Source organism: Hemicordylus capensis, chromosome 3, assembly GCF_027244095.1.
Source record: "Hemicordylus capensis ecotype Gifberg chromosome 3, rHemCap1.1.pri, whole genome shotgun sequence".
Classification (NCBI taxonomy): Eukaryota; Metazoa; Chordata; class Lepidosauria; order Squamata; family Cordylidae; genus Hemicordylus; species Hemicordylus capensis.
In genome coordinates, this window is record NC_069659.1 from 38,226,156 (window position 1) to 38,246,516 (window position 20,361).

General features: G+C 43.7%; 1 protein-coding gene across 4 annotated transcripts in view; it reads right to left on the minus strand.

Annotated features, from left to right (window-relative positions):
* Positions 1-417: 417 nt before the first annotated feature.
* LNX2 (ligand of numb-protein X 2) overlaps positions 418-20,361 on the minus strand; it is a 123,910-nt gene continuing 103,966 nt past the window's right edge. For all 4 annotated transcript variants that reach the window (XM_053307859.1, XM_053307856.1, XM_053307857.1 and 1 more), the window contains exons 6-10: positions 16,107-16,250; positions 12,672-12,849; positions 9,516-9,747; positions 7,947-8,105; positions 418-4,291 (exon numbers count right to left, since the gene is read on the minus strand). In XM_053307859.1, coding sequence (XP_053163834.1) covers positions 4,156-4,291; positions 7,947-8,105; positions 9,516-9,747; positions 12,672-12,849; positions 16,107-16,250 — 849 coding nt within the window. In that variant the 3' untranslated portion in view covers positions 418-4,155. The remainder of the gene's footprint in view (positions 4,292-7,946; positions 8,106-9,515; positions 9,748-12,671; positions 12,850-16,106; positions 16,251-20,361) is intronic.

Consider the following 20,361-nt stretch of genomic DNA (forward strand, 5'->3'; position numbering starts at 1 on the left):
CAACGGAGTTAGCTGTAGAAAGAAATGATTTCAGAAGGCTAGTTCAGTCTCTTGCACATCCCTAAATAGCTCTTTGAATGCTGGCCTGTGTACACATTAGAGCGCCCACAGCAGCTCTGGATTTCTACGCATGGATTTTAAAACCGGGGCTGAGCATACTGGCTTCCCAAGCGGATAGCCTTGACACAATAATAGACTGTATGGATCTAAAGCAGAGGTAGGCAACCCTGGGGCTCCAGCTGTTGTTGAACTACAACTCCCATCATGCCCAGCCACAATTTAGAATACATTGTGGCTGGGGATGATGGGAGTTGTAGTTCAACAACAGCTCGAGTGCCAGGGTTGCCTACCCCTGATCTAAAGTATAAAAGTAAAAAGCTGCATGTTCTACAGAAAAGAAGAAAGACAACCTTTAGATCTACTGTGGACTCTTGTTGGTTTTTTTTTTTGCAAAGGCCTGTAGCTTTATTTTGAACAAAGTTACGTTGAAACAGTGACATGCCGTAATATTCCGCATCACATAGCTGCTAAATCAGGGGGTTGGACAAAGAGAAAAACAAAGGCTCATGCCCACCATGGATATATGTGTTGGAATACATTCTCTGATCATTGATACTAGCATTATAATACAGAGATAATTCATAAGGGTAGTTGACCATTCAGAACTCGCATGTTTCAAGTAGGCAAAACGTTTGACCCATGTTTGAAGCTTGGATGGATCCACTTGGAGAGCACGCATTGGAGTGCCTTGCCACAAGGATGCCCCTTCTGTTCAAGTCACAGAGCAACTGGAACATGCGTGAAGTCATCAGTTTGGTTTAGAAATGTAAACGCTAAGTTTAAAGCAGGCTACCCGTCATTAACTCAACGACAGATCAATTAACCAAGAACATGGCAGATTGTTTCAGCATTTTATGTGAAGGCATCTGGGCTTTTGTCAGCAGATGACAGAACAAGGAAAAAATGCAAATTTCTCTTTCTCACAGCTTGGGGGCTGAGGGGGGAGATAGAAAAGTCTGTTTTGGGCTTCCTAAATGTAGCACTCCTAACAATAGCTTTTCCCTTTTATTTCTCTGATTTTGCATGTGATGCACTCAAGAGAGCTACAGACAGCCGCAATATAAACTGTAAAAATGGTTTTTAGGAAAAAAGGTTCATCAAAATCCTTACATAGTAAAACATTCATTTGGAACAGTAATATCAGTAAATGCTAACATTGCAGATCAATCAAAACTTACCCTCCATTTTTTAAAATGGTTGCCAGCATTGCAGGTAAATTGCATCAACATTGTTTTATTGTAGGGTACAAACCTATTCATATATTAAATAGTTTTCTAAGAAATTGTCCAATTATTGCACTTTATTTTTTAAAAAAAACTCCAGGCTTTTGTCCTACTTTATGAGAACTAATGACCCATAAATAAAACTATGGGATGAAAACAAGTTCTTGCCAAGAAAGATTCTTGGAAGCTTATGGAAGAACACAGCAGGTGAATATGACGATGTTAAAAAAATGTGTGTCCCTCTTTATTTATTTATTTTTAAGAGCCAAAGAAAGATAGAACTAGCTAGATTTCTAGCATCAAAGTTTCTTTGGTGGAAAAAGAAGCTGTGCCTAGATGATCACTATTTCAATTAGCAAAAATTTAAGAGAGATTATGCAGAACTAGCTCTCAGATATTGCCAGGATACCACTTGTCTGGAGAGCTTTAGACCAAACCTGCTCAGCTTAGGCCCCCTAGCTATTTTTGGACTACAACTCCCAAAATCCCCAGCCACAGTGGCCAATAGCCAGGGATTATGGGAGTTGTAGGCCAACATCTTCAGGAGGGCTGAAGCTGAGCAGCACTGCTTTAGACTATACCTACACTTGCATGTCAACACAGGAAGGAGGGTGGCAGTGCACAAAATGGACAACCGCCTGTAAGTACTTACCAAGTGGGTAGAAGAGAAACCAGAGATCACAGGCCTCCATCGGGCATGTTGCATGAAGCTGCCAACGTACCTGGTTACGAACTTCCACTTTAGAGTCTCCATCCAACTTGAAACCAGGAATTGATGTTAGCTTAATGTAGTCGGTGAAGTCTAAGGCGAAAGTCGATAAATGGGCACACTGGCAGCTTCACACAACACATCCGGCAGAAGTGCGCACTCCCTGTGATCTCTAGTTCCTCTCATACCTGCTTGGTACTTACAGGCAGTTGTGTGAACCTGCCCAATACCTCTTAAATCAGAAATTGTGCAGTGTGGGGTGAAATGATGCAAACATTGATCTGGACCCAGAACAACCACATATAGTGATTGCATCAGCACTTATACCAATCTGCTATCAAACCTGTGCATTGGGAAGCATCCCATGCACCCATGGCCAGGGCTGTGTTTGCTCTGAGCATCCTGCAGAAGGGTGGGATTGGGTGTTTGGCACAGAGAAGTCAATATCCATAGAAACTCACTTTTTAGTATCATTTTCCATAAGTACGTTTCTAGCCTTTATGGCAGAAAAGGTGTGGCTAATCTCTATCAAATTTTTAGAAGGGTGTTGAGCAGAACCCCCCATGGCAAAGGGGCTAGGGTTTCATTGAGCAGTATGGCTCCTTGGCTTACCCTGTGATTATTACAAGCAAGATAAATTATGCAAAATACAGCCGTAATTGCAAGTATCCACAATTTATTCAGGTTACAGAATTTGGATATCTTTATCACAGAGTATACTCAACCTTGTCCATAGCACAGCCCAGATTTTGCAGATAAGGTGCACATTGGTATGCCTCTGATGCACAGACAACCCATGACACAGTGCAGCTCTCACAGGCTGGTTATGTATTGGTATGTGTGTGTGAACTATATAAAACTAACCTGTAGATCTATCCTAGTGTAGCTACAGCCTCGGGGGCCAATGCCTATGCTAGAAATGAACTGCATGGAAGGTGCCCTTGAAGCAATTACCATGCTTGGAAAACGAAACATGGGATTGCTGGTTACACATCATTAGGGGCAGACTTGGATGCTCCAACTGCAACATGAAATCCACTACAGCAAATGCTTCTGTGAGGCAAAAGCTATAACTGATGCTATAACCCAGGGGTTCCCAACCTGTGGTACTCCAGATCTTGTTGAACTACAACTCCCACCATCCCCAGCTTCAATTTATTGTGGCTGGGGATAATGGGAGTTGTAGTTCAGCAACATCTGGAGTACCACAGGTTGGGAACCCCTGCTATAACTGATGGTGAGCCATATCCACCATCTCCTTGTGCTGGAAATTTCCACGCCAGCACTGAACATAGCTAGTGGTGGCTGGCACTAATGTGGAGTCTTTCTGCATGCAACGGAGGTGATCTACACAGTGTGGTGATCTCACATGCTACAGCTGTTATGGCAAACAGGCACCATGAGGAATGACTTCCTATTGCTTCTATGTGGCAGCCATCACTGAGGAAATTGCCAAGGAATTAGAGAGAGCGAGAAAGAGAGAGAGAGAGAGACTGACTATACCTGTGACTCTAGAGACATAGGAGCATCTGCAAAATACCCTCTGGCAAAATACTAGGAGCACACGTCAACAAGAACACAAGGTGCTTCTAGGTGTCTCCTTCTCAAGCAATGTTGGCTGCAAACCTAGAAGCAAACAGGAAGGACTCGCAAAAGTGGTACCTACTCTTAAGTGGGGCTTGTGGCTACATTTTGTATAAAAGTTGCTGTTCTACCACCACTATAGATCCTGTAAGTACATTCAGACCAGTATCTGTCAGCGCAGAGCTCGGCACGGTTGGTATCTGGCAAGCTGGCACATCAGTGCGCTGGCTGCATGTGAAGAGAAGCACTGCTACCCTCCAAGAAGCCAACCTCTGCAAGCCCACCCAAGATCTTTCGGCCCGTGCATGTGGACAGTTTGAATGCCAACTTGCGAAGAAAGGAAACAAAAATTAAAGTCAAACACAACAAACATGGCAGACATGGCTGTTTCAAGATGGAGATACACACACCGTGAGGTTGAGGATCTTCCCTCCCCACCCCCCAGATCTGAATGAAGCAGTTTTTGGCCCAGCTTATTACCAGCTGTATCAGTAGTAGAAAAAACAAACCCAGCTTGAATAGTTTGAACCAGCCATCTAGAAAAAATAAGTTGATTAAACCAAAGGGGTTTCTGCGAGTCTATACAAGACTTCCTGGCCAGCAGATAACTGTCAAAGTTACTTTGTTTCTCTGTTCCTTCAACATAGGAACCAGCGCTGAATGGCTCATGCCCACGGTTGAAAGTCCATTGACTGCAACTATCATATCGCCACATCTAAGAAGGGAAAACAGAGAGAGACGCCAGTGAAGATAAGCAATATGCAATAGCTGTAGCACCCAGATCCCTTAGAACAGAGGTTCTCAAACCTGTGTCCCTAGGTGTTGTTGGGTTGCAACTCCCACCAGCCCCAGCCCCAATGGCCAAAGGGTGGGAATTGCAGTCCAACAACATTTAGGGGCACAAGTTTGAGAATCTCTGCCCCAGAGAATAATCTCTCTGAGATGGAATGCTCCTCCTTGGATTACTCTGTCTAGAGAGATGAAAAGCATATAAAACGCACGAAGCTACCTTATATTGGTCCATCTAAGTCAGTATTATCTCCACTGGCTGGCAGGAACTCTTCAGAGTTTCAGACAGGGGTCTTTCCCAGCTCTCCCTGGAGATGCCAGGGATTGAACCTGCCTTCTACATGCAAAGCAGATAGGGACACAGGAAGCTGCCATACCGACTTGGAGCATTGGTCCATTTGGATCAGTATTGTCTACAGCTGGTTTCTCAAAAAGGGGTACTAGTACCCCAAAGAGTACTTGAGGGGCTCCCAGCGGGTACTTGGAGCCCTTCTGCCTTCCCACATTGCAGCCGTGCTATTTGATCCCCATCTGAGGATCACTGGCTTGAGGCCAATGTGTCCTCAGTGATAAGTCTACAGCAGAAGGAGAGGGAGGAGGGTGAAGACCCTCTTCCTCTGCTCCTGATAGGCTACATGCTGGAACTCCATGAACCCCTCCCCCTCAGCTTGACAGGCTTCAGAAAATTAGCATGGAGTACTCCCATGGAAATTAATAGGACAAGTTGTCCCATTAATTTCAATAAGACTGCTTATGAGTAACTTAGTCTGGATGTAAGCCAGTGACTGGAGTAACCCGTCTCATAACTGTAACATTTAAAACAGATGTGCACACGTGCACGCACACACACACACACACACACACACAAGTACGTGAGCTGAAGGTTTGCAACAGAAGGGGTACGCTTGTTTAAAAAAGAACTAGGGGTGTGCACAAAACCGGAAAACCTGGTTCGGTTCGAGTAGAACCGGAGTCAAACCAAACCGGGTCTGGTCCTGTGCACGCTAGAGCTGGGCCTGGTCACCCATGCAGATGACCATTGGGCATGCGCGACGGCCTCCAAAATGCTCTGCCACTGAGCCATGGCCCCACACCCAACGTATAGGGGAAAACATGCAGAAAATGCTTAAGAAAGACTTGGAAAGGGCCTGCTTAGTGTAGGCCATTATTAGTATCAGTTTAGAGAGATGTGTGTCATGTTCCACAATGCATTACAGCAAGCTGTTAAAATCTTTACAAAACCAGGCAATTGCTACAACCCCCCACCCCCTTCTTAAAAATATTATCCTAAAATATATATCTGATGTTCAGTGTGCTAAGAGTGCTGGAGTAGGACAATCCCCACTAAGCCATGAAGCTCACTGGGTGACCTTGAGTAAGTCACTTACTCCCAGCTTAGCCTACCTCACAGGGTTGTTGTGAGGGAGAAAAAGTGAGAGGAAGAACCATGTACACTACCCTGAGCTCTTTACAGGAAGGGCATATTAAAAATGTAATAAATGCATACAAGCATTATTATGTGCTAAAATGAATAAAAATGGTGAAAATCTAATAAATAAATTACATGTTACAAGTGTAATAATTAAATGTAAGCATTATTACAACACAGCACGGAAATAAATCCTCTCTTCTCAAAGCTTACCTACAAAAGAAAATTCTTACTTTGCCTTGGCAAACTTCATGAGAAAGCGAGTCCCAGAGTCGGGAAGCAACAGCCAAGGACACCTTTCTATGCACTCTTGTAGCCTCAACTAGATATCCAGATGGTGTACTTACAGATGAGCCTTATCACCTGTTTTCCCCCAGCTACATCCCAGGATGCACTGGGAATAGCTGGGGGAGTTCACTTCTCAGCCTCATCGCAGCAGGTGTTCCTGATTAGAGTGCTACTTCTTGATTTTGTTGCAGGAAGTCAGGATCTGACTGGAGAGATACTAAGTGTGTGCTGCTCCTCCTAATATCTAGAGAGAGCTCATGAGAAGCATTGTTCCTGAAGGGAGCAAGCTGGATGGAATATCTACTTGCAAACAGTCCCATTTATCTCAGGGCTGCACAACTTCTGCCCTTCTGCAGGAGTTGGACTAGAACTCCCATAATCCCCGACTACTGGTCACTGGGGGTGATGGGAGCAATAGTCCAAAACCAGCTGGAGGGCCAAAGTTGAGCAGCTCTGATTTATCTGGAAGGACAAACTGGATCTAAGTGACCAGATTCACCATGGCTTTGCAGAGCATGTCTACCATGTGTTTAGGGATTCCCTGCTAAACTACTGGATATCAAATCCTAAATCCATACCCATCCCACTAGTGATGGTTGTTTTATTTAAAAATGAATATACTGTGCCAAAAAAGGAAAAAAAGTGGGGAGTGATGGTAGCTGGGAGTAGGGTGGGTAGGTGAAACATATGCAAATGAACACAGACATGATGCACCCGCACAAGACATCTGGAACACGCAATTTGCACTTCCTTGGCTCAGAATCTGGACCACCTTTGGTGTAGAGTCACATATTAGTAGCAGGTGTAAAAGTGACATCTGCTAACTGGTCAAAGAGGCACCTTTCTTTTTAAGCAATTGCAAACAACATAGACATACATGTATGTATAATATGCATAATACTATTCTAACAAGCACTAATAACCCAATACCAAACACCACTATATATCTGGTATAAGGTTTTCTTCTTCTTCTAACAGTGCATGGAATAAGTTTTGAAAGTGTATATGTATTTACAAACATACCCCACCTATATACACATAAGCATCCACAGGCATACATGCATGCACACACTTGCATGTATGATACATGTTTTGTATACTGCTATAATTTTAGCTTAGCTTTAATCATTCCTGGCAGAACAAATGACTGTGCTTTATCCTGTACTTTTATCGTTCCAATGATTGATAAAGACCATTATGGATAAATTTATTTTTCTCTGCAATTAAATTTGGCACAGTGGCTGACATGCAGATTAACACCGCACTTGTGCAATTAACAAAGATGCACCCATGCAAGAAGGTAGCTGGATTCTCAGAGTGGCACCATCTCTTGTGGTCTCAGTCGGCTTGTGCAAGGGTTACACTTGCACAACAAGGGCAGCAGGTAGCTTTGCATCATTCCCTGCAACATACATGGACTGAGGTAGTGGTTTCACAGCAGGAGACAAGCCACAGATTGTGCAAGAGCACCTTGTTGCACTGGCACAACGCTCATCTGGAACGCAAGGCCCAGCAGAACTAGTACAACATCCAGAACTAGCTAGCACAACATCCTTGCACTAGTGCAGCCTTAGCCCAGATGTCAGCCACTATATCCCATTCCGTGACTAGCCATTCTTGCCCAGTTGGGCAAAGAGGCACCTTTTAAAGTGGCCTCATATTTAACGAAAGGAGAGCAAAGGCCTCTGTTCATCCCAGGACAGCATCCTTCCCTAATTGTTGTAGCTAATATCTCCCTTAAGTCTCTTTTTAGGACAGGGAACCATCTTATCCTTTTTCTGTGTAAACAGCTTTGGGACCTTTTTGTTGAAAAGTAGTATATAGAGGACAACAACAACAAAAGGATGGTTATAGCAAAGCTCACTTTAGTCTTCCATCAAAGTATGCTGGTGTCCCCAGAACAATCGTTTTAATGAAGAAAGGCTGATTTGTGTGATTTTCCTCATAGCCTCCAACAATGCTAAAGCCCCAGCTTGCTAAATTGCTCCTCCGTAGCACGACATCATGGCAACTGTGCAGGCAGCTATGGAAAGAAAGAGTAACGTTAGTTGCAAAACGTATAACCTGCTTTCCTTGTAACTGAAGCTAACAGAGGCTTACAGTACAAATCATCCAAATATACACATCAAAATATCATTAAAATATAACCAGCAAGAATAATAAAACCACAGGGATTTTGTCAAAACTATACTATGCTCTAGTCTCTCATAGTCATTGCTTTAATGAAAGGAGGTATATAAATTTAACAATAAATAAACAGTCATGACAGGTAGAATAACAAGAGAAAACACACGATAAATAGTCAGATCTTCAACCATGGGATCAATAACATCAATCTATATTAATGCTGGTGTTGCAGTAACTCAAGAGCTGATGTTATTCACGTATGGTGTGCATGCTTGAAGATATTGGGTGGGGGGAATTATACAATTAAATTAGTGAACAAATTACAACATTCCATTTATCCCTATAAATACTTTAAGATATACTGATAATTCAGTTAATTAAAAAAAAGACCACCACAAACTGATTTTTTTCAACAGCAAATATTCTAGTCTCATTCCCTAATAGATAATGGAATGATGATGGAAGCTGTCGTCCAATTTCATCTGGGGATTGAAGGTTGAGAACCCAAGAGCAAAGGGAACTAGGGGTTACTATCTTCACCTTGTGTAGCACACCTTAGAAATCCTGAGGCTGTTCACACAACCGAAAACTGGGTAGGACAAATGTCTTACCCAGGTTTGGGAGCTGTGTGCACTCCCAGGTTTTGGGTGGGCGGGAGCAAACAACTAGGTAGGAGGAGGGCAAAGTGACTTTGTGGGAGACACGAGCCGACTCTGAGTAGGACAGCCTTTCCTCCTACCTTGGTCAAATGTTGGGTATGAAAGCTGTGTCAGATGGCACTGTCCTACCCAGCTCCTGTCTCCCACACAATCACTTCTCCCTCCTCCTACCTAGTTGTTTGCTCCCAACCAAACAAGAATTGGGAGCACAGACAATCCTACCCAGTTTTCAATTGTATGGACAGCCTCCCTGTGTTTTAAGATAAATTACTACATTCTCTCTATCCCACCCCCAATAGCTGATTTTAAGTCACAAGTGCCCAACCTCTGACATAGGTGCCACAAAGCCCATGGATCTGGCTAAAAGTTAGGGCTTGCACTTGGCTGCTGTCTTCTCTCCAGCTCAACAGAATAGACTCAAAGCCACAGAGGGAGAGGGTGTGTGATTATTGTAGTAAACAATAAACACACTAGGAGTGGCACTGTATCATGCTTATGCCTTGTGGGACACCTGCCAAAAGGTTGGGGGTGCTGATTGAACAATTCAAGTCAAGCCAGGTGCCTGAAGGCACCTCAAAGGTCTGCCCAAATGGCACAGCTGTAGAAAATCACAAGAACAAGCAGAGGGATTTAGATGTCAACAGTACCTTGGAAGGCCCAGCCACATCACCCACGATGGCGACCAGCTTGCATCATATTCATTCTCACTGATGGTACTTGGCTGCTCCTCATTTGCCTGGGGCTGTTCTTCAGCAATCTGGACCTCCAAAGCTTTAAGGGCAACAGCCGAGGAGGCAGCACTGGCCTTGAGCATGGCCACTGCCTCGCTGTGACTTAGGTTGGTCAGATCAATGCCATTAATATTCATCAGGACGTCACCTGGGTAAAAAAAACCCCAAGAAGTTCCGGTAAGAACTAATCTGCTCATTTTCCTTTCCCTTTAGTCCCTACAACTGGACTAAATTTCATCCAAGTTGGTTAGGCAGTTCAAAAGCTTGTGCCTCAAATGTTCATGTGTTCGCCATCTTGAATTGGGGGTGGACGACATCATCACTATGTCCTTGAGCTGTCCTTTTATGTTCCTACAGCAATAGCAAATTGGTTCAAATTGGTTAGGCGGTTCGTAAATTAGCCCAGTTATGCCTCAAATGATTATGTGTCCATCATCTTGAATGGAGTGGATGACATCTGCACACACTACGCCGTTGAGGTGTCCCTACTGTACCCAATTTGGTTCATATTGGTCCAGGCATTGTGAAGTTGATAAGGACACACAATGTCGGGTGATTTCATAAGCGTACTTTCCTTAAGGAAAGTAGACTAAACAAATGAGTGGACAAAAGCCTCTGTTCGGTGCCTCAGCAGCCTGTGACATTCTTGTGCAAATGAAGAGGTGCTTTTTTCTACTCATAAGTGGCACCTATATCCTATGGGCACATGTAGCTGTGATGGTACACAAGGTGCTTGCATCAAAGTTGATGCAGCAGCATCCTGTGTAGTAATGCCACTGGGATTCAGAGTTCTGGGCTGCAGTGTCAGTAGTCCTCTGGAGAACTACATTTCCCAGGGGCTATTTGCAACCTGTGTAGCATGTCAGGCATGGTGAGAGGAAACATCCTTCCTTCTGTTCACCCATTTGCCATTATTGTCAGAGCACAAGCAGAAGCCAGGTAAGTGTGATGGCAGGGAAGGAGGTGTCAAAGGATTAACGGGCAAGTGGGGAGAAGGAAGCTGGAATGGGGGCTGAGGGCTCATGGGGTGGATTAGGATAGTTTCAACGGATTCAGACACAAGCTATTTCCTGATTTTATGGGAAATGGAAGCAAACCAAACTAGAAACTATTTTCCCATTTTGGGGGGAAATAGCTTGGCTTATTTCAAGTCCAATCTGAGCTGGGGAGAACATCCACATCACTATCCTAGGCAATGTAAATTCATCTGGCTACACTACCTATCAGCTTCTTATAGATTATTTTAACAGCTAGTCAAGACATGAGCATTTAGGGTACTTGCTCTGTGGTGTGCAAGGAATTCACCTCTAGGCCTGCATAGCTTATTGCTGTTTACCAATAATAGCAGAAGAAATTATGCAAAATATATTCTCTTAATTTCATTCCAAGGCCTATATTGCGGCTCTTTTGTCCCACCCTCATCCCCTGCGCCCGCCCCCCACCACATGGACAGCCATGTGTAGATCCATCTGCTTTAGAGATGTGCAGAACTCATTTGGAAAGATAAAACAGATATGCACAGATTGGCAGGGTCTGTGCTGAGCAGCTAATCTGTCCTCACTGCCAATATCTGCGTTCTGAAATCCATGCTGGAAGAGGGAAAAGAAAAGAAAAACTGAGGTGGGCCTTCTGGACAGTTCTGCTTCTGAAGTTCATCTGAGCCAGTGCATAGCAGACTACATGTGGGGGGAAAAGGATTGGCCCTGAGGCCCATTGTCTGAAGAGTGACCTAAAAGCAACCTCCCTTCCAGTTAAATGTGTGGAAATACACTCCAACACCAAAATACACTCAAAACAGGATGCAAGCTCCTCAGTACAGCTCGTGAGAAGAGACACTCAAGTCTTAATAGGATGACAGCCAGCCTGAAGGAATTTAACAAATGACTTCCCATTCCCCTCAGGAAGTTCCCCACAGATCTCCTTCTGAAAACAGTCACTTCCTACATGGGGACTGGATGCCGTGTCTCCTTTAGAAGGATAACAGTTATAAGGAAGGAATCTGGGAAAGAGAGGGGAGGCAGGTGAAGAAAACACCAGACGTCTGCCCCGCTCCAGCTGGTTTTGTTTCACATGTACAGTTTTGAATGTCTACTGCAATGAGCCCCTTTGGGGACTCCGATTAAAAACACGATAAAAGTCTACTAAATAAATAGTACACATATTAATGCAACAACCATGAAATTGCTAAAGTACTTCTTATATATTATTCCAGGAATCTTTACAACAATCCTAGAAGGTAGGTCAGTATTCATCACCCCAGTATTGTAAAGGGGGGTTGTCCCTGCTGGAGCAAGGCACAGATCCACCTAGCCCAGCATCCTGTTTCCCACAGTGGCAAAACTCAGATGTTTCTGGTGAGCCCACAAACAGAAAATGATGGTGGGGTTCACCCAGATTTCATGATGGATTTCATGAGTTCATGACGGAGGGGAGATTTGAATGGGGGGCTTTGTGGTTCCCAATCCATTCATTCTCTCAACCACCTCTACAGAGTAGCTCTCAAGTTCAAGAGACAAATGTGTTGTGACTGCACTATTTTCATGCAGACGCCATATAGTGTATATATTGTGCAGAAGCTATATGTGTGTGTGCTACCATGTATTAAGGGCACTACCCACTGTGAATATCTCCAAGCCTTATCAAAATTAACGGAAGCTGCACAAAATTGTGATGGACTGGAGTGTCGAAGTATGTTTTCCTGGGATCTACCCTCAACAGAGAGATGGCCCACTTTCGGATCACTTGGAGACTGATCTAGAGCCACCGGTCAGGCTCAGACATGGCTTCAAAACCTCAGAACAGTCCAGCTTGGGACTTCCTGGCATAGTATCGCCAGAGTCCATAGAACCCCTGGATACAAAGCATTCTGTAGTGCCATGGCCTTGCAAGGCACATGGGGAAGAGTTCTGCAAGTAACCCTCCAGAACCTTTTAAGACCAGACTGAAGGAATGCTGAGTCGTGGCAATGGCCTGGCCTAGGAGAGTGTCTTGGCAGATTGTGTCCTTAATCACCACCAGGACTAAATTAGGAACAAATGCAACGTGCTGCCCCAAAGCCTCTTCCGCTCCCACCTCTTTTGATCCTGCCATCTCTTGCCAAGCAGCCGTGAGGTTGCACACTCGTTACAAATATGGGCAATTCTCCACTTTTGCTGCCTCGGCCTCCTGCCACTGTCATGCCAAGGGATTCATGAGGCTCTTTCTTCACTGTGATGTGCTTCTCTTGGCACGTAACACACTGGGAGAGATCCTGCATGGAAACGGTGCATACATGATATTTTAAAGTGTACATTCAGATCAAGTTTGAAGCTTACATCCACATTCAATCACTCATAAAGGCGTGTTCTCGCTCTCCCTGCCACTTCCCAGCCATCCCACTGAAAACATCTGAGCTCTGCGCATTCAGGCCTCCGTGAACTTCTCAGAAAATGCAGATGCTGGTGTGCCCTGTGATCCCACTCTGACAGCTAAACTTTCTCCTGTTTTGTGACATTCACGTCTGTGAAGGGAAACTTTGATACAGTTGGACAAACTCGGTGTTTATTTGTTGGGGGAGATTAAAAACTGAGCCTATAATTCTGGTAGGAGGAAACATACATGCAAAGCAAATATGTAAAGATTAATACGAAGCTGATTGAGAAAGGGCTGGTTACAGAGAGCTGGGTCTAGGTACACCTTAATTTCAGTCCCTATAACCATTATTCAGTTGCAGAGGCGTATCTAGGGAAAATAGCGCCTAGGGCAAGCACAGAAATTGCGCCCCCTGTCCAAGCATCTGACACCCAGCTTTGAGATTACTTTACCATAATATCAGCTGAAAAATACAAGTCAGGCTCGTTAATCTTTTAATCTTTCAAAAACTATTTAGCAGTGGATGTAGCCAGACCAAATAATGCTGAAAAACTATAAATTTCAATATGATGGGGCTCATGAAATACCCAAATACTATGTGGAGGTGTACTTGGAAAACTAAACAGAAGTGCCTGTCTAATTCTCTACTATGCATTGTAGCATCACTATTACATAAGTTTTAAAAATAAATGGAAAATCTGACTTTTCCCAGATATTCTGAAAATAATTAAAGGACATACAGAGTAAACTGTGTCGTTGCTTGGAATATAGTCTAGTATTTCAGAAAGACAGTTAAAATGAGAGAAAGAGAGCAAGAAACGCCCAGTGGGCCTTAATACTAAGGATTTCACACTGATTCAAAGACAAACTCACCATTAATAGCCATATTATTAAGACATCACATTTAACTCACTTATCACAAGAAGCAAAGTAAGAGCAAATGAATACAATCCTAGCTCATATGCTTCAGCTCAGTATTCACAAGCCCTGATTCTCTGTACATAGTTCCAAACTAAATATGTGTACAGTGACTTATATTATTATTTTTTTAACCTGTAGCCCCTTCAGGAGGTTTTCTAAAGGCTGTGGAGGGGTCTGCAAAGGTTCCCCCTTCCCACGCTGGCCTCTTGGGCCTCACAGGGACCATTTGAGCATGTGTCATGGCCATTTTAAAAAATAATTTTTTAAAAAAATGGCTGCTCAAAACAAAATGGTCACTGTGCATGCTCAAATGGCCTCTGTGAGGCGTGGCCTGGCCTAGGGCCTCACAGAGTCCATTTGAGCATGTGCCATTTTGTATTTGGTGGCCATTTTTTAGATTTTTTAAATTTTAGAAAATGGCGCCCCCCTTCAAATGGCACCCAGGGCACATGCCCTGCCTGCCCTACCCTAGATGCACCCCTGTTCAGTTGTACCTTTCATCTTAGCAGTAGAATCAATTATGAAAGTACAGGCCATTACGTGATTTACTTAAGTTACTCAGAGCACCAAATTTGGGTTAACAGAACTTGCAGGATGTGAATTTTGTCTTCACTGAATACACAAAACTCTTTGCAACCGTTCCAAAAGGGACCCCTTCTCTTGATTCAAGGAAACAGAAAACATGTACTTTGTTTTGAAACTGAACATTGTGATTAACATTATTATAGCGATTTTTTTAAGTGACTAGGATCTTATTAAAATGTCTGCTTTTGCTTAACTTTGTTTTGTAAGAAACCTTCAAAAGTAAAAAGATTTCTTGCAAAACATCAAAACAAGAAAGCAAGAATATAAGAACCCAATCACATTTTTAAAAATCCCTGTAATACAATTGATCACAAATCATGTTATGACAGAGAAGCAACGAAGGAAAAGCTGATCAGTTAAACAGAAAGGGAAGCATCTAGATCAGAGCTGCAAAACTTCAGCCCTCCAGCAGCTGTTGGACTGCAACTCCCATCATCCTTGACTATTTGCCACTGTGAGTGCGGATGATGGGAGTTGTATTCAACAGCTGGAGGGCTGAAGTTTTTGAACTCTGATCTAGATAACTTAGTGGACATATATAACTTTGTATTTAGCTAGATGATAGAGAAAGATGCTCTAATCCTGGCTCATTTAACACAACAAATGCTAGTCTTTTCAGATGAACTGGCTCATTTTGTCCTGTATCATATTGGTATTGCCTCACTTACAGAATGTAACTTCCTCACGCAACATGAGCTCCAACATACCTATTTGCCAGGAGTCCATTGCCAAGGGAATTTTTGCCTTCCAAGCTAACAAAATGAGATGTTTGCCTACTGAAAAGGCTAGCCAAGTCTGATGTGTTGCTATCCATCTTGCAGCTGGGATTTAGCCCAGTATAGCACTGACTTGATTTTTAGAATTATTCTGTTTGTTTGTTTATGGCATGTGGAGTTATATTTACTTTTACCTTTGTGTGCTACCCTGAATATGCTGTAGAAAGGCAGTTTGAGGATGAGAAATACATAACTAAATACATTACACTCCCTTGTATTGGGTCAGACCATCAGTCTTTCCAGCTCAGAATTGTCTATTTATTTACTACAATCCTATCCTGCGCTTCCACCAAGGAGCCCAGAACAGGGTACATAGTTATGTTTATCCTCACAACCACCCTGTGAGAGAAAGAAGTGAATGGCCCAGAGTCACCCAGTAAATTTCATGCCTGAATGGGGATTCAAACTTGGGTCTCCCTGGTCCCAGCACTCGAACCACAACACCATACTGACTGCAGTGGCTCTCCAGGGTTCCGAAGCCCTCCTGGGGATGCCAGGAGATGACCTCACGATGTTCTGCATACAGATATTGAAGTGTAAACTATGCGCCACAATCCCTCTCTTTTCTGACTTGTGCCACAGAAGCTTATCAGATGTTCTTGAACAATACTCTTCACTGGGTGATTTCAGCCTATTCATTGTACCATTTTTAAAATTGTGCTTTAGTTTTGCATGATTTTGGGATGATTGTATGTAATTTTTATTTTTTATTTTTAGGTAAGGATATATTGCAAGCCAACTTGAGTGCTCAGACTGAAACAGCAGGATATAAGTCCAGTAAATGTGTACTGTTGTGCAAAGCCTGCACATTTACAGCTGGAGCCAGTTCTAGAAATTATTTCTTTCTGTGGTCAGTCAATCTGGGCGAACTTACCTTGTGTGGGCTGGGCCTGTTACTATGATAGAGCTGATGGGACTGATGCTGACTGATGGGATGAATCCCTCCATCTCTGAGAATGCTCACAATTTGTGACTTGGCTGGTCGGGAAATGGTTAGACTCACCCTCTCTCCACTGGCCTGTCGAATATACATGGAACATGAAGTGGGGGAGGGGGAGGGAAATCAGCATTATTGCAGATGTTCAGGAAACCCAACACACCCCAAACATTCTGCAACCAGAAAGCTTAGTTCTACAAGTAATAAGAACAGAACACAAGAACAGCGCTGATGGATCAGGCCCCTGGCCTATCTAGTCCAGCATCCTGGTTCACAGAGTGGCCCCCCAGATGCCACTGGAAACCTACAGGTTGAGTTGAGGGCATGCCCTCCCTCCTACTGTTGTTCCCCTGCGACTGGTGTTCAGAGGCATTTTGCTTCTGAGGCTAGAGGTGGCCTACATTGTACAAGTTAAGGAAATCACAGTTTTTACCTCTACATTTACATTGCTACACACATTTAAAAGCTTTTGGTTCCATATAACTGGCACCTTCACATCCATCCTTGGGGCAAGGTCACACAATCCACTGGAAAATAAGTTGGGGGGGGAAACCAGAGGTTCCCAGGGAGGGCACGCTCCTGGTGGGCTTGTCGTCCAGATCTGCCCGTGTCTGGTTCCTGAGCCTTCTGCCCGACATTCAGCCATCGCCAGTAGGCGTCTCCGCCTACTGGGACCCATTTGAAGTTGGACAGGGAACGCTGGGTGGAAGGCTCAGGAACTGAATGTGGAGGCTTCAGATAACACACTTGGCAAGGGGCACACACTCCCTGGGAACCTCCGCTTCCCTCCAACTTACTTTTTGGCAGACCATGCAGACCTGCCCATTGTACCATGCACTTTTTGTACTTAAGTCTGCTAAATAACTACTTTAGCTTTTTAGAAATGCAGGACAGAATTATTTTTTTTAAACCAACGCAACATAGCAAAAATAAACATGGGAGGGGGGCAGCGCTACTTCTCTCTACAAAAGCCTCAGTTGAGAGGTGGGGGGATAGAGTTCTTTTGGACACTACCTCCTCCCGTCAGACTGAATTTGCTGCTGCTGGTTTGATCTGGGACATTCTCCTCAGTCTCCTTTCCCAGCTATGCAAAGGGCATCTCTGCAAGCCTTAGAACACAGACATCGCTGATTCTCACAGTACCTTGGAATGACATGGAGAATTCTACGCCCAGCACCAGACCCTTCCAGGAGCATCCAGCATTGGCCTTCAAATGCTCCACACTGCTGGAAGTTGCCATTTGAAAAGCAGTACCACATATTATAATGGGTGCAGAGACTGACCATGGGGGAAGCAGGTTGCAGCATGTATCAGGTGATATGGAGACCTGCGCTGCACAACTTCAGCCCTCCAGTTGTTGTTGGACCAGAACTCCCATCATGCCCAGCCACAGTGGCCAATAGTCAGGGATGATGGGAGCTGTAGTCCAACGAAGCAGGAGGACTGAAGATGTGCAACCCTTAGAGAGGAGAGCTGGTCTTGTGGTAGCAAGCATTACTTGTCCACTTAGCTAAGCAGGGTCCACCCTGGTTGCATTTGAATGGGAGACCACATGTGAGCACTGTAAGATATTCTCCTCAGGGGATGGAGCCGCTCTGGGAAGAGCAGAAGGTTCCAAGTTCCTTCCCTGGCTTCTCCAAGATAGGGCTGAGAGAGATTCCTGCCTGCAGCCTTGGAGAAGCCGCTGCCAGTCTGTGAAGACAATACTGAGCTAGACAGACCAATGGTCTGACTCAGTATATGGCAGGTTCCTATGTTCTTAAGCAGACCAAACTTAGTAAGGATAATGCTTATAGCACATACATGAGGGAATCAAGCTATGTGCTACAGTGGAGGCAAACACCTTCCTCCTGTAATGTGGGCTGGGAGAATATTCTTTTTCAGTCTCAAATATGCAAACTGATATGTGTGTGGTTGAACATAGTGAGGACACGGTGGCAGAACATGTATGTCCTGGACTTCCAAATTTTCCTGATGGCTAGAACCAGAATAACTTATGCTGAAGATCTATTTTAACTCACTGTCACTTACATGTAATGGTGAGTCATAGAAATAGTTATTATTTATTTACAGATTAATATTTCATCCCACCCTTTTTCGGAGGAACTCAAGGTAGCATACCTGCTCCCCTTCCTGTTTTGTGCACCTCACAATAACCCTGTAAGGTAGTCTAGCCTAAGTGAGAGTAATAGTAATATATTTGTTTGTTTAACTCCTCCTCTTCCAATTAGCACTCAAAGGTGGTAAGACAAGGAATTCTGCTTACAGACAAGGATGAACAGAAAGGTTGCCCACCTTTAGCAGGGTATAGGGGTGAATCTAGTAATGCAAAATAAATAAAGCATCCAGAGGGGCAACCATGTTTGTTGTTACTGCCACCACAAACTAAGAGTTTTGTGGCACCTTGAAGACTAACCAATTTATTGTTGCAAAAACTATTACTGTATATAGTTTGAAGAGTTTTGTTTGTGGATTAGTTTGTGCAGAATAAAGTCACGTTTCCCCAATTACTATACCAAACTTTAATATCAAATTTTGCATAAACAATCCTGCCACTTAAAGTAGCAGAATGCACTACTTTTTACACTGGAATATGCTGATATATACGTAGTTCCAGCCAATACACATTTCTATCCCCATGTGCATATATAGCTGCCAACTTTGATGCCACTTTTTGCATCTGATGAAGTGGGCTCTAATCTCTGAAAGCGTCTGCTACTATAAATTTGTTTGTTTTTATAAGTGACACAAGACTCTTTGTTGTTTTATAGTAAGCATGTTATGCAGTTTCACTATTCTGACCTGGCGATTTATTATAGTAAGAAAGCAAGACGCTATAGCAGTTTCCCTTAAAGCAGAAAAACAGTGTTTTAAGGATTACTTTTCTATGGAAATGAAGCTGGGTTCACATATGTGAACAAGTAATCATGAAAATAAGAGTGAAGAATACAGATTGCCTAGCAGGTTGTATGAAATGAGTGCCCAGCCAGTAATATATTTACAATTGTGTGTGGCTGGAAACACACAACTGCTCAAGGGTTTATTTCTCCGAGTCCAGTATTTTAAAATTCTGTTATGCAATCTGTCCCCCTCTTCTCCTTCCCCATCCCCCAGTCTCTCTCCATCCACATGTCCATTTACTTTAGTTTTAATTTTTATAAAATGTGAATTTTCATAATGGAATGCTTGGGTTTAATACATTTTGTGAGCTGCTTCGGGAGGTTTGATCAGAAAGCAAGAAAACAACCAAGTAGTTCTAAGTCAGGGTTAGGCAACTTTGGCGTCCCAGCAGTTGATCTACAACACCCATCATTCCCAGTCAGAATTTATTGTGGCTGGGGATTATGGGAGTTGTAGTTCAACAGCAGCTCAAGATCCAAGGCTGCCTACCCCTGTTCTAAGCAGAACTGATGGAACCTATTCTCTGCTTCTCTTAACATTATCATTTCTTGTTTACACAGTCAGACAGGTGTTATTGGCTGGTTTGTTTTATCCAGACATCGAGTCTTTCCCAAGGACCTGGGATGGCTGAATTTTATCATCAATACTGTTGGTTATTATAGATATCATCGCAAAATATAGGCTGTTCCCAGTAAAGCTGCTTTTTGTAATTGGCTGATGGTGATGATGATGATGATGATGATGATTTACATTTATATCCCACTCTTCCTCCAAAGAGCCCAGAGCGGTGTACTACATACTTAGGTTTCTCCTCACAACAACCCTGTGAAGTAGGTTGGGCTGAGAGAGAAGTGACTGGCTCAGAGTCACCCAGCTAGTATTATGGCTGAATGGGGATTTGAACTCAGGTCTCCCCGGTCCTAGTCCAGCACTCTAACCACTACACCATGCTGGCTCCGTGGTATACATGGTGACCCTTACCATGGGGACCCTTACCTAGAACCCCCTCCTCCCATGAACTGTGAATTTTATTTGTATCTGACTTTCAGTAGATGGGTTACAAAGGAGTGCTGCCTGTACTTTGCATGGACGTATTATCTGTTGCTCCTGAGGGCAGGACTAGAACCAATGGGTTGAAATTACAAGGAAGCAGATTGAGGCCAGACAGTAGGAAGCATTTCCTAACTGTTGTTTGACAGCGGAACAGTCGGCCTCATGTAGTAGTGGGCTTGCCCTTGCTGGAGATGTTCAGATAGGGGGGCAGGGCGGGACTAGAAACCTTCAAGGTCCC